This window comes from Myodes glareolus, chromosome X (assembly GCF_982192425.1).
Source record: "Myodes glareolus chromosome X, mMyoGla1.1, whole genome shotgun sequence".
Lineage (NCBI taxonomy): Eukaryota > Metazoa > Chordata > Mammalia > Rodentia > Cricetidae > Myodes > Myodes glareolus.
Genome location: NC_142053.1, coordinates 116,060,049 through 116,075,347, shown reverse-complemented (window position 1 = coordinate 116,075,347; position 15,299 = coordinate 116,060,049). Strand labels below are relative to the sequence as shown.

The window sequence follows — 15,299 nt, the reverse complement described above, 5'->3', positions numbered from 1 at the left end:
GTAGAAACACATGCAGCTCTAGCAGAGAAGTGCAGCTTGGTTCCCAGAACCCATAAAGCTGATAACAGTTGTCTGTAACTCCAGTTCCAGGAGATCTGATCTGATGCCTCTTCTGACTGCTAAAGGCTCCTGCATGTAAATAGTATAGATACATACATACAACCAGGTACACACACATACACAGAAAACATTTTTTTAAGAAAGAGCCAGGACAGGTATTTCAAGTTAAAGGCCTCTCTCCACAGTCAAACAAATAAAGGAAGACAGGTACTACGTTTGAGGCTAAGACAGCTTTTCCAAATAGGTATAACAATGGCTGACAGAACAGCAGATGCAACACTGTGGCATTATAGGGGTGGAACCTACTGCACATCCATTCTATGGAATTTTCTAGAAACCTATCTTCCAGAAGTTGCCAGAAATATACTCTCAGCAAGGTACTGGAAACATGCTTTCTAGAACATTTCAGATACTTGCCATTTACAGTGTGGGGAAAGCTGAAATCTGCAACAGCCTCCCAAGAGAACATATGGCACCAGGGGCAAACCTCTTTTATCCTAAAATTTCTCTCCAAACCTTTCTATTAACAGAAACTGGGGTTATGCCATTAGCAAAAGGACACTTGTTTAACAGGCAAAGTTGAACCCAAGAGATAACTTCTAGCACTCAGTTTCTCTATAAGCCTCTCATATTGATTCTCCCATACAATGGCGACCAGTGATCTCATTTGTTTACGGATTTATTGGTTGTGCCTTTGCCACAGTGGGATGCATCCTGGGTTTTATGCATACTCGGTTCCCACTACCCAGAAACCCTTAGGCCTTAAGACAGAATCCTACTTTGCAGCCCAGGTTGGCCTGAAACTCTCAATGCGCCTGTCTTTGCCTTCCACATATTGGGATTGCAGATCTGTCTTTATGCCAGGCCACAACTCTGTATTTCTATCCAATGCACATTTCTTTCTTACCAGGAAAGGAAATTCTTTACTGTTCTCCCAGATGAGGAGACATGGTTGCCACGGTCATTATATAATTGACTACACAAGGGAACAGAAGCAAAATTATTTTTTAAACTTAATAAAATAAGAGATAGTGTTCCCACTAAGAATTTAGAGAGAGGCTCTTGGCAAGAATATTTTAGTATCAGGCAAAGTAATTCAAGAGCTTTGGGGGCATTGAAGGTAACGTTTTGGGGACCCTAGAGGAGCGACCCCTTCTTACCATGAGGTTGCATAAGTGTTTTGGTGTAGTATCATCACTACAGAGCTCTGTGTAGGGGCATGTGCCTGAAATCCCATCACTCAGGAGGAAGAAGCCAAAGGATCAGGAGTTCAATGCTCAGAATATATGAATACATGAGAGGTTTTTTTTTCAAGCAAACAAAACCCATAGAACCCCACAGACAAGCATATAAACAAATACAGGAATGATGAAGGCTTTAAATAATATGAGGGCTGGACATAACTGAGAAGGGAGTAAAGTAACTAGAATAAGGGACCATGTGCTATGGTGTCTGACCCTAGTGTCCAAATAATCCTGAGTCCAACACCGTGGTGCACATACAGACATAAATAAGTAGTTAATGGGGCTGAGGCAAAAAACCTCATTTCAGCTTAGTAGTTCAGGGTCAGCCTGGACTGCAGAATGAGACCCAATAATAAAATATTTTAAATGTAAAAATAAATTAAAACTTCTTAATCATCGTTGTCTTCTTCTTTTTTTATTTTTAGTTTTTTTCAAGACAGGGTTTCTCTGTGTACCAGCTCTAGTTGTCCTGGAGCTCACTCTGTAAACCAGGCTGGCCTCGAACTCACAAAGATCTGCCTGCCTCTGCCTCCCAAGTGTGGGATTAAAGACATGCACCAAGTCCACTGCCTAGTTCAGTTTTCTCATCTTTAAAATGGGATGCTAATATTTATCGGCTTTTTAGAACCGTGGAGAGTACTGCATAAACCATAGCAGTTATTTCATGGAGGAATGAAGCACAGAGCTATATAGAAAATAGGAAACAGAGCTGTGTAGCTTAAACAGTGCGGCGACTCGGAGGACTCTGTTCGCATGTTTTAAAAGTTTGAGCTGGATGCTTTTTTTAAAAGCACCTTTCATGGTCACTGGGCGATAGTGGCCTTTAATCCCAGCACTTGGGAGGCAGAGGCAGGTGGATCTCTGTGAGTTCGAGACCAGTCTGGTTTACAAGCGCTAGTTCCAGGACAGGCTCTAAAACTACACAGAGAAACCCTGTCTCACAAAACAAAAACAAACAAACAAAAACATAAAAAAAACCCAACCAGCCAGCCAAACAAAGCAAAAAAGCACCTCTTGTGAAGGGTGGGATGAGTAGTTGGCTATTGGCCGCGCTGTGTAAAAGAGAAGAGCATTTTTTTTCAAATGATGGCGGGAGGGTGGAAAGCCGCCAATATTCGTGCGGTTTCTGCCCCCTACTGAGGCGCTACAGCGCCACTGCGCAGCCGCAGAAGCCTCTTTCGGTTCGCGCTCCACGCACTTGGCGCCTGTGTGGGGTCGCAGCTGCACGTGCAGAGAAGCGGTCGGGGCGCTGTCGCTCGCTCGGTGCACCTCACCGCACCGCCACCTCACGATGTCTGAGGAGGGAGGTAAGGACCCTTCCCGCTCGCCTCCCTTGCGCCAGGTTCGGTCAGCTAGGGTGACCCCATCCCTTAGTCCCTTAGACTGCAGCCCAGTGACCGCAAAAGTGGGGGCCACCGCGCCACTGCTTTTCTCGCCCGGCTAGCGGGAATTGGGGTGCGTGTGTGAGAGAACAGGCCAGGCCCCTGCCGGGACGTGCCTCTCAGGGGGCTCCCTGGGTTCCAGGAGCTTGAGGTGCACCGGTAGAACGAACGAACGGCTTTCTCGAGGTGGGGGTAGGGAAGGTAAGACGAGGATTTTGGGGGTGTGTGTCTGGGGACAGGGGTCCTAAGGTGAGGCTACGGCAGGGGGTTGGGGTTGTCTAGGTGTTTCCGGTCGTCCCCGAAACTCGGGCTGAGGGGCGTCGTCCCCGAAACTCGGGCTGAGGGGCGTCGTCCCCGAAACTCGGGCTGAGGGGCGTCGTCCCCGAAACTCGGGCTGAGGGGCGTCGTCCCCGAAACTCGGGCTGAGGGGCGTCGTCCCCTGATGCTCGGGCTTCGGTGGCGCAGTTTCGGTTTTCCTCAGAATCTCGGGGCTTATGGCTTTCCTCGGGCTGTGGTGAGCTCGCCCGCCCCCCCCACCCATGGGCGCTGCTCTCCCCGCTTCTAGCGACTCGAAGGGACCCTCGGCTTCTTCGTATCCTTGGCATTTGGGGTGCTTCTGGGGCTGCTAACAGGTGCTCCCGGTCGCAGCTTCCCGGGGGCTAGAGAGTCCCCCCCCCCCAAGTCTAGGGACTCGAAAGGACACTCGGCTTCTTCGTGTCCTTGGCATTCGGGGTGCTTCTGGGACTCGTGAGCGTCCGCCATGACATGGCGTCCCAAAAGGCTGCTCTGGCGGTCGCGCAGGGCTTGCGGGTTTCCCCCTGGGCTGGAGGTGCTAGGGGACAAGGGAAAGACCGATGCCGCGCCTCCCGGGGAACCGAACTTGGGCTAGTTCTTTGCAGAGTTTCAAGCCGCTGGGGAAGAGGTTCTAGAAAATGCCGCCCCAGGGCATGCCTGCACCCCTGGCCGATTCCCGTGACTTCGGGAAGGAGGCGTGGAGGGCTCAGGGGCCACTGTGCGTCCATTGGGACGCAAGCTCTGAACCGTGTTTTTCTACGTTGTGTGCCGCGAAGGCTCGTGGCGGGCACTCGTGACCCGCGAGAACTTTCTTTGGAGAAGAAGGAGCCTGCACCTGGAGTCCCCCCTCGAAGTAACTCTCCTGTTCGGCATGGACCTTCTCGTGGGCCGCCAGCTCCTGCAAACCTTTGCAGTTCGGCCACTTGGTGTGGACTTTCTGGGACGAGCTGACCCGTCTTGTAATGTCCGTCCCTGGCGAAAATAGGTTAAGACGAGGGAGGATTAATATTATTTTTTTACTGACTTCTAAATTCAGGGAATTCATTGTGAGGAAGTTTCCTTAGAGACCAAAGCAGAGCCAGTTTGGGGCCTTGATAGTTAACCGTGTTTGTTTGGAGACAGGACTCTTATTTTATTGTAGATGTGGTGAGGGGAAAGAACCTCACCATCTAGACATCATCTAGACATGTCGTGGCGAGGCCTTGCTATGTATTGAGTTTTCTGTTTGTTTTTCAGGGGACAAGTGTGCAGTCTGGGAACAGCTGTAAAATGTGTGTGGCGTTCCTTGAAAAGCACGGCGCCTTTCAGCATGTTCCTGGGAGAGGCCTTATGCTTTGTGGACCTTCGATAGTAAAGGCTGCCTGCTCTCTCTGAACTCATTCTGCTAGAGTTTTTATGACATGAACTGACAAACTGGTTTTTTGTTTTGTTTTGTTTTCGAAACAGGGTTTTTCTATACCTTTGGAGTCTGTCCGGGAACTAGCTCTGGTAGACCAGGCTGGTCTCGAACTCACAGAGATTCACCTGCCTCTGCCTCCCGAGTGCTAGGATTAAAGGCTTGCGCCACCACCGCCCAACCAAACAGTTTTTAATGGTTGCAAAATGTGATTTTCCAAGCAACCTTTCTGCTCCGTATTTTATAAAGCAGGACTTGGACTAGATACAGATTTTTGTGTTCTCTCTCTCTGTCTCTCTCTCTCTCTTTCTCTCTCCCTCTCTCCCTTTTGCCCTCTCCCTCTCCTTCTGACTCTCCTTCTTTCCGTGTTGAGACAGAGTCTCATTATGTAGACTGACTGGCCGACTTGGAACAGGCTATGTAGAGCAGGCTAGTCTCTACCTCCCTAGCTAGGCTGGGATTAAATGTGTGCCAGTTTTGAACCTCATTTGTCTGATAGGAAGCAAATGCTAATGCTGGCGTGGGGTGGGCTAGCGGAACATAATTTGCTTGTTTTATCTCCCACGGAGCTGACTTTCTAGTACCTAAATTGGGTCTGCACAATGGGAAGGCTACTTTTGTTTGTTTGTTGAGAGAGGTTCTCACCGAGGAGCTCAGGCCACCTGGAAACAGCAAAACCCTCGCCAGAGCCTCCCACGTGCCGACATGTACAACCCCCTGGACAGGAACAGGAACAGGAGGAGCTGTTTTTTTTTTTTTGAGGGCCTCCATAGAAATAAGAATCATTAATACTGTAGTTTAGGTGTTTGTTTTTTTTTAAAATTATCTTTTTAAAATTGGAGCTGGGAGTGTGTATTTAGCTTAGTTGACAGCACTTGACTGGCACTCCTGAAGTTAGGTGCCTAGCACCACATGGGGAAAAAGTGAGTCAGGAAGAGTGGACTGTGTACCCATTTCTCCAGATGCAAATGAGCCCAAGGTGGTAGAATCAGGCTAGGTTTTGAGCCCCAGTTTGAGGGCAACTTGGTGAAACTCCATCTTATGTACACATACACACCCCTACACACATAAATTTTGGGACCTTTTCTTTGTAAACATACCCCTGATTTTTCCATGTGAATTTTAAGCTCAAACTCAAGTCAGTCATGCTTAAATAGCAAGTGCCATGCAGAGCTGACTCTGCATTACTAAGTATGTCATTGCTTTCCTTTTTAAACAAGGTCTCGCTAGATAGCCTTGGCTGGCCTGAAGCCCACAGGTATCTGCCTGCCCTTGCATATCACTTGCTGGAATTAAAGGTGAATGCCACCATGCTAAACAAAGTATTCTTCTTAAGGAAATCTTTAAGAAATTAGAAATCCTATTTAGATATTTGACAATATACACAATGTTTAGATGGTTAAGAGGTGATATTTCATATGTAGTTACCTGTTTCATGCTTTGTGAGATCTAGTTTGAATTTAATTTTTTAAAATAATATTAATTTTTTATTTTATCAATCATCAATTATAGTGTGTTAATTTTCGAAGAACAGACTTGTAAATTATTGGTCACTATAAATGTGGCCAGGAGGCAGCAGTTTTATAATTTAAAATTTAAAAGCAAAACATTGAGCACATCATAGCGTGGAACATGTGATGACAGTTATGTCTTTTCTTGTACGGGGGATTGAACCCAGGGCCTTGGGATTGCTAGGCAAGCTCTGTATTTCTAGATACACAGCAAAGCTGCTGATATTTCTTTAATTAGAAGACATTTATTGTTTCAGTGAACAGATGTATTGCTCTACACAATTAGAAATAATAGTCTGTGTATATACTCATATAGCTTAATATTTTATAGTAAATAAATGATTCTTTAGCCAACTATTGATTATAAGCTAAAATATTTTTTTTTAAATCTGTGTGCATGCCTTTAGTTACAGCACTGTGAGAAAAACATCAGAGGTAGATACCTCTGAGTTCAAGGTCAGTCTGGTTTACATAGAAAATTCCAGGCCAGCTAAGGCTACACAGGGATAACCTGTCTCAAAGAATGGAGATTTTTTTAAACAACCCATAACTTTATATCATAGTCCATGAAACTGTTCATTTAACATGTACTTAATCTAATTTTTTCTTATTCTTAGAGTATATTGTTGTCAACATAGACACTGACAGTGATACTCACAGTGATGATGGAGATGAGCAATTAAGTGAGTATTTGGGTTCAGATGTTATTCCGGATACATCCAGCGATGGCGATTGGACCGTAGAATCCGATTTTGAAGATCCTGATGACAACTTTGAGGAACAATCCCTGCATGGTAATTTGTTAAATTTTCTCCTTCGCTAAATTTTATGGTCTGTTTCTCATTTCTAGTAACCCACTGATTTTCATAATTTTTGTATTAATTAGTTTGTGTAGAAAGCCTGAATTTGGGACTAGAGAGATGGCTCAGCGGTTAGTAGCATATGATTCTCTTGCAGAAGACCTTGGTTCAATTCCCAAAACCCCCATGACCACTCACAACCATCTGTAGCTCTTGTCCAAGGGGATACAACACTCTCTTTCTGACTTCTGTAGGCACCAAGCATGCCATGGTGCATGTACAAACATTCAGTCAAAACACTCATACACATCATACTTTTTTTCTAAGAATCCCAAGAGTCACGGTAATACAGTATTTCTGTGTGTTTGTGTTTTCCTTCAGCTTTTATATGTGCTGTTTCCCTTTGCCTTTTTCACTCTAAGGGGAACAATCTCGGAAAATATTTAAAAAATTATATTTTCTGTCTTCTAAAGTTATTTATATCTGGCAGTATAATTAAACTATATATCATTTATAGATATGTAAATGCTTATAACATATATAAATATTTATAAAAATATATAAACTAAATATAATAGCTTTGATGGAGTTTATGAATCAGGTGACATAACATAACTGTCTATGTAGACAATCTTAAGGAACAAAAATTACTGAACTAAAATGGTTATTTGTAAAATAAAAGTTTAATGTACAAATCAATCATTTTTCTACATACCCGTAATGAAAAATTGGACTTATAAATTAAAGCACAGTACTATTTACATTTGAACATAAGAGTCCCCAGAAAGAACCTCCCCTTTGTGAGTCAGAGTCTCACTATGTAGCCCTGGCAGGCCTCCAACTCACAGAGATCTGTTTGCTTCTACATTGTAAGTGCTGGGACTCAAAGCCTGCTGCACCATAGACAGTCACAGAAGGATTTTTCAGTTGTTTTATCTAGTATGAAGGTAGTTGTAAATTTTCCATGAATATCCTTTATTGAGTTGTAAAAGTTTTCTTCTATTTCTAATGTTCTGAAAACTTTTATGTGAAATGATATTGAATTTTGTCAACTGCCTTTTGTTTATCAAGATGATAATGTGAGTGTTCCCCTCTTTATTTATATATTATACTGATTTTCTTATGTTTGAAAATCCTTGTGCATTTGGGTAATAATTTATCCTTGTTATAGTGAATAATAATTTGGTTTTCTAAACTTGATGGTCACTTTTGCAGAGACCTCTAGTAGGGAATGGTTTCCCTTTCAAAGTCACAAAAAAACCAAAAATGAAATGAAACATTAAATATTGATAGTATAAGTTTATTCAGTGAGCAACAACAACAAAAACAGAGAAGAGGGCATCCAGTGAACAGCTAACTTATCTGTTTTTATGGGGTAAACAGAATTAGAGGAGATATTGTCTGATTAAGAGGAGGAATATTCCTGTCTTTCCTTGTAATAGGCAGAAATTTCTTGAAACTTGGGTGCCATCTCCTTTTGCTTCTATTCTGGGCTATCATTTTTCTTTCAAGGAGGCTGGCACATGCATAGAAAATAGATTCTAAAGTAGTTTTAAATTTTTTTGAAGCATTAGGTGCCCATCTTGGTGTCTTGAAGGGTGAGGAAGGCAACTAGGCAAGTACAAGTCAAATCAACCCTGTGTTCCAGGAAGGGGAAAAACATTTCTCAAATGATCAATATGTTTTTCTCCAGGTATGAAAAGAAATCTGACCTAAACGTTAAGACCTCTAAGGAGATAGATATGATACAAAAAGAAGCGTTTTTGATGAGTTGGGGAGAGCTACACTATGTGTGAATATAAGGATAGGTATTTAGAATACACTTAAGGAATTATAGCACCAGGCAGGAATTCATAACGAAAAATTATCGATCTGGTTCAAGGCCCTTGGTCTCTACTACACCATCCATGCTTGGTCCTCACTGGGACTCTTCTGGACATCCTGTTGCTGTCCTGTGTAGTGGAGGTCCTGCAGCCCTGAGTCCACAGGACCACCCCCACCCCACCCATCACCCTCATGCTCAACAGATCATAGATGGGGCAGATGTTGGGCTGGGCTGACACATAACCCTGGTTCTGGGCCTGGGTTCAGCTCTCCCCTGCCTTCCCTACCAGGGTGGGCTCTCCTGCATTGTCCTGGCTAGTTTACCCCTTGAAGCAAAGAGCAAGGGATATGGTCAGTTCTCCTCCTTTCACATCCTCAGGGTCAGCTCTCCCACACCTACACCTTCAGGGTAAACTCTACTATGTTGTCCGGGTGAGGTGTAAGGTCTACTCTCCCAAATACTGCAGCTGGTAAAGGGGAGGGACAACTTGCTCCTCTGTTCTAGACAGTAAGGGGAGAGGGGTAAGGAGGTGCACCTCTCTCACACTCACACTGTCACATGACAGACTAGTAGTGGGGACAGCTCTCTCTCATGCGCACCACTTCGGGGCTGGCTCACCCACACCTCCGCCAAATTTGCCTCTATAGTCCTGGCCAGGCAAGGTGTAGGGCCCATACCAAGGGGTTTTAATAGACGTAATCATCTGAAATTATTCAACCTAATTCATACTGAGAAAGATGCAAATGAGATGGGATATAGCTTTAAATCTTTATCAAATTAGTAGTGTTTAAATGTTAATTCACTTTAGTGATAATAGAGAAAAGCACTGCCTTTCAGGACCTATCAGGCAAATGTTATAGCCTTTCTTGCAGTGATTCTTTTATAGGAAGAAATGTTTGTTTGAAATCATATCCATAATTATTTCAAAATAGTGAAAACTTAGGAGCCATGAGACTTAGAAACCATAAAATGCCCAGTGAGAGATAGTAGTATTAAAAAATACTTCATTAATAAAATGAAATACTGTGAAGAATTCAAAAGTATTTTGAAATTTTAAGTGATACTCAAAATTGCTCAAAAGATGTATACAGAATAAAAGAAAAAAGGAAATGCATCTAAAACTCGTATTTATTGGTGATGGATTACTTTAATTAGATTCTGAATTTTCCAAAAGGAGCTAATTTTAAAAATATTTTATATTATGGAGTTTTGTCTGCATGCATTCCTGTGCACCACATGTGTGCCTGGTGTTCATGAAGACCAGAGAAGGACAAAGGAGCCTCTGGAAATGGAGCTACAGGTGGTTGTGAACTTCTGGGTGAGTGTGGGAAGTGGTCCTCTGTACTCCTAATTGTGAAGTCATCTCTCCAGGCCCTAAAGAGCTTATTTTTAGATAAGTTTTACATAGAGCTATACTATATTAAAATATACACATTTCATGTATATACAACTTAAATATTTTCGATGCATGTAAATAATATTAATAGTAACAAATAATAGGATAAGAACTGTACATACTCTAACCATGCCTCCTTGTAGTTCCTAACCCCCTTGGCAAGTAGTCACTATGCTGACTTGTCCCATCATGGTTTACTTTGGCCTAATTTTGAACTTTCTGTGTTTGTTTTTGATGCTGTTTTTTTTAATGCATTGTTCTGTGTTTACCTCACCTGAGAGTTAATTCCCCCATTTTTTAATTGTCTCTTTGTAGTACTTGGGACTTCCTGTATGCTACCTTTGAACTATAACCTTGGCCCTCTTTTTAATTTTTTTTCTATTTGAGACAGTCTATCTATGTTGCCCAGCTAGGCTTTGAATGTAAAGCCTGAACCAGATCCAGCATACTTTCTGTCATTTTGAAAGGAGACCATAAGGTCTCTGTGTAACTCACACAGGTCAGCTCAGGCTGGTTCAAACTTGATATCCTCCTGCCTTGGCCTCAGGGTGCTGGCAGCATAGGTATAAACTACTACATCCAGTTAATTACCATCTTCTTACTCCTTTTACTTTCTGTCATTTGGATCTTTTAGGTTATTAGTATCTCTTTAGCTGCTCTAACTCAGGATGGATAAAGTGAATTAACTTTTTGTAGTATTGTGCATCTCCAGTAACTATGAAGAAAGAGGGCAATCCAGACCTAGTTCAAACTGGAGGGTTATATCATTATATGATAGTCATCTTCTCTTGTGGAGTTTAAGTTGTAAACATTCCTTCATAGTTTGAACTTTTATTTTTAACTTCACACTTACACCTATTGAGGATGTATACCCTTTCCATTTTTAGATATTTATTCATTTTAAATTACTCATGGAAGGATTTGTGGTTTGTCACTCTCTCAAACAGAAAGAGGCGCTAACTTAAAATGGCATGCTCAGAACACACACACACACACACACACACACACACACACACATATATATATATGATAAGGTTCTTAGTAAATATATAAAATGACATTTATATGCTGCTTGACAGATACTGAAGATGAAAATGATGAAGACAATATAGTTAATGTAGATGATGAAGAAGATCGTGATGATGACAATGAAGATGTTGAAGAAAATATTCTTCCAGAAAATTTAAATAGAAGCAACCCTAGCTTAGTGGGTTTTCCCCCAGGAAACAACAGCAGTCAACCATCTGCTCCAGATGATTTTATGGTTCGTATATTAAAGTGAAAGTCTTTTGTTCTCATTATACTATATTTCTTCTTAAAAAACATTAAGTTGAATTTCATAAAACGAAATGCATAGACCTTAAAAGTAAAGTGGTGAATTTTTATGAATATTTATACCATATTCTTCTATGAAGATAATGAAAATTTCTGTCAGTCTAGAAACTTTACACGTGTCTTTTCCCAGCAAATCTTTATTTTATTTATTTTATTTATATTATTACTTTAAAAATAGTACCTATCAAAATTCCCACTTCCTCCTCTCTTCCCACTTCCCTCCTGCTCCCCCACACACTCTCCACCCCATCCCTCCAGTCCTAAGAGAGGGCAAGGCATCCTACCCTGTGGGAAGTCCAAGGCCCTCCCCACTACATCTAAGATGAGCAAGGTATACGTCCAAAGAGAATAGGATCCTAAAAAGCCAGTACGTGCAGTAGAGACAAATCCCAGTGTGATTGTAATTGGCCCCTCATTTCCACCAACTGTCAACCACATTCGGAGGGTCAGGTTTGATCCCATTCTCGTTCAGTCCCAGTCCAGCTGGCTTTGGTGAGCTCCCATTAGATCAGGTATACTGTCTCAGTGGGTGGATCAACCCCTTGTGGTTCTGACTTCCTTGTTCATGTTCTCCCTCCTTCTGCTCTTCAACTGAACCTTGGGAGTCCAGTCCAGTGCTCCAATGTGGATCTCTGTCTCTATCTCCATTTGTCGCCATACGAAGGTTCTCTGGTGATATTCAAGATAGTCATCAGTCTGACTATAGGACAAGGCCAGTTCAGGCACCCTCTCCTCCACTGCCCAGGGTCCTAGCTGGGGTCATCCCCATGGACTCCTGGGAACCCCTCCAGAGTCAAGCCTCTTGCCAACCCCCAAAAGGCTCCCTCAATTAAGATATCTCCTTACCTGCTCCAATATCCGTCCTTCCTCCATCTCAACCATTCCACTTCCCCAAGCTCTCCCCAATCCTTCCCTTCCCTCCCACCCCACCCCAACCCCATGCTCCCGACTTTTGCCTGGTGATCTTGTCTGCTTCCAGTTTTCAAGTGGATCTATATATGTTTTTGTTTGGGTTCACCTTATTACTTAGCTTCTCTAGGATCATGAACTATATATAGGCTCAATGTCCTTTTTTTGTGGCTAGAATCTACTAATTAGTGAGTACACACCATATTAATATTTTGGGGTCTGGGTTATCTCACTCAGGATAGTGTTTTCTACTTCCATCCATTTGCATGCAAAATTCAAGATGTCATTGTTTTGTATCACTGAGTAGTACTCTAATGTGTATATGTTCCACCTTTTCTTTATCCATTCTTCAGTTAAGGGGCATCTAGGTTGTTTCCAGGATATGGCTATTACAAATAATGCTGCTATGAACATAGTTGAACAAATGCTTTTGTAGTATGATTGGGCATCTTTTGGGTATATTCCCAAGAGTGGTATTGCTAGATCCTGAAGTAGCTTGACACCCAGTTTCCTGAGAAACCACCACACTGGTTTTCAAAGTAGTTGTATGAGTTTGCATTCCCACCAGCGATGGATGAGTGTTCCCCTTACTCCACATCCTTTCCAGCATAGGCTATCATTGGTGTTTTTGATTTTAGCCATTCTGACAGGTGGAAGATGGTATCTCAAAGTTGTTTTGATTTGCATTTTCCTGATAGCTAAAGAAGTTGAACATGCCGTTAAGTATCTTTTGGCTATTTGAAATTCTTCTATTGAGAATTATCTGTTTAGTTCAGTACACCATTTTTAATTGGGCTATTTATAATTTTAATGTCTAATTTCTTGAGTTCTTTATTTATTTTGGAGATCAGTCCTTTGTCTGATGTGGGGTTGGTGAAAATCTTCTCCCAATTCAGTAGGTTGCCTTTTTGTCTTAATGACTGTGTCCTTTGCTTTACAGAAGCTTCTCAGTTTCAGGAGGTCCCATTTATTCATTGTTGTTCTTATTGTCTGTGCTACTGAGGTGACTTTAATTTCTCTTTTTATTTCTTCCTTGACCCAGGGATGGTTCAGTAGTTGATTGTTCAGTTTTTATGAGTTTGTAGGCTTTCTGTGGGTAGTATTGTTGATAAATTCTAACTTTACTCCATGGTTATCCCATAAGGCACAGGTGGTTACTCTGTTTTTTGTTTGTTTGTTTGTTTTTTAATCTGTGGATGTTTGCTTTGTTACCGAGTATGTGATTAGTTTTCAATAAGGTTCCATGTGGTACTGAGAAGAAGGTATATTCTTTCCTGTTTTGGTGGAATGTTCTATAGATGTCTGTTAAGTTCATTTGATTCATTACACCTGTTCTCTTATTTCTCTGTCCATTGTCCATTGGTGAGAGAGGAGTGGTGAAATCTCCTATTATTAGTGTGTGGGGTTTGATGTGTGATTTGAGTTTTAGAAATGTTTCTTTTACACTTGTGGGTGCTTTTTTATATTAGGGGCATAGATATTCAGGATTGATACTTAATCTTGATGAATTTTTCCTGTTATGAGTATAAAATGTCCATCTCCATCTCTTCTAATTGATTTTAGTTTGAAATCAATTTTGTTAGATATTAGGATAGCCACACCCACTTGCTTCTTAGGTCCATTTGATCAGAAAACCTTTTCCCAACCCGTTACTCTGAGGTAGTGTCTGTCTTTGAGGTTGAGGTGTGTTTCTTGTAAACAGCAGAATGCTGGATCTTGTTTTCATATCCAATCTCTTATCTTGTGCCTTTTTATAGGTGAATTGAGTCCATTGATATTAAGCAATATTAATGACCAGTGGTTCTTAACTTCGGTTATTTTTTGGTGGTAGTGTTTGTGTGTTTCCCTTCTTTGAGTTGTTTTGGTGGAGGGTTATCAGATGTCTGTGTTGTTGTGGGTGTTATTAGCTTCCTTGGGTTGAGGTTTTTCTTCTAGTACTTTCTGTAAGGCTGGGTTTGTGGATACGTATTGTTTAAGTCTGTTTTGTTATGAAATATCTTGTTTTTTCTATCAATGGTGAAAGAAAGCTTGGCTGGGTATAGTAGTCTGGGATTGCATCCATGGTCTTGTAGTGTCTTCAGCACATCTGTCCAAGACCGTCTGGCTTTCATGGTTTCCATTGAGAGAGGTGTAATTCTGATAGGTTTTTCTCTATATGTTACTTGACCTTTTTTCTTTGCAGCTCTTAATTTTCTTTATTCTATGTTTTGTGTTTTGATTATTATATGGAGAAGGGATGTTTGTTTTTTATTCAGTCTGTTTGGTGTTCTGTAAGCTTCTTGAACCTTCATAGGGATATCCTTCTTTAGGTTGGGAAAGTTTTCTTCTATGATTTTCTTGAATGTATTTTCTGGACCTTTGAGCTGGAGTTCTCCTTCTTCTACCCCTATTATTCTTAGGTTTGGTCTTTTCATGGTGTCCCAGATTTTCTGGATGTTTTGTGTTAATAATTTATTGGATTTAATGTTTTCTTTGATCAGTGATTCTATTTCCTCTATAGTATCTTCAGTGTCTGAGATTCTTTCTTCTTTCTCCTGTACTGTGTTGGTTATACTTGTCCTTGTAGTTCCTGTTTATTTACCCAGATTTTCCATATCCAGAGTTCCCTCAGTTTGTCTTTTCTTTATTACCTTCATTTCTGTCTTCAAATCTTGAACTGTTTCCTTTACCTGTTTGATGGCTTTTCTTGGTTTTCTTGGGTATCTTTGAGGGATTTATTAATTTCTTCTTTTTGTCTTCTCTTCCATTTCTTTACTTCCTGTTTAAAGGTCTCCATCATTTTCATAAGGTTACGTTTAAAGTCGTTTTCTTCTACTTCTTCTGGGTTGTGGTGTTCAAGTCTTCCTGTTGCATGTTCACTGGATTCTGGTGTTACCATGTTACTTTTCAGAATGTTGGAGGAATGCTTGCATTGGTGACTACCCATCTCTTTCTTCAAATGAGGTCTTGGCGTCTTGGTCCATTCTTTGCTGTGACTGACTGAGTACTTGGGAGCTTTTCTTGTTCTGCCCTCTCTTAGGTCCCCTCAGTACTGGAGCAATCTGTGTTTCAGGATTCTAAGGACCTAACAGGCAAAAAAGGCAGGCTTGGGGGCAGGGTTGGTTGGGGGAAAGCCCAGCAGCAGGGACACACCCAGCTGGCTGGCAA

The 15,299-nt window shown here is 41.7% G+C and overlaps 1 protein-coding gene across 1 annotated transcript in view; it reads left to right on the top strand.

Annotated features, from left to right (window-relative positions):
* Positions 1-2,523: 2,523 nt before the first annotated feature.
* The window catches only part of Bend2 (BEN domain containing 2), a 59,790-nt gene continuing 47,014 nt past the window's right edge, over positions 2,524-15,299 (top strand). Inside the window, exons 1-3 of the mRNA XM_085684499.2 lie at positions 2,524-2,611; positions 6,505-6,681; positions 10,988-11,172. Coding sequence (XP_085540625.1) covers positions 2,596-2,611; positions 6,505-6,681; positions 10,988-11,172 — 378 coding nt within the window. The 5' untranslated portion in view covers positions 2,524-2,595. The remainder of the gene's footprint in view (positions 2,612-6,504; positions 6,682-10,987; positions 11,173-15,299) is intronic.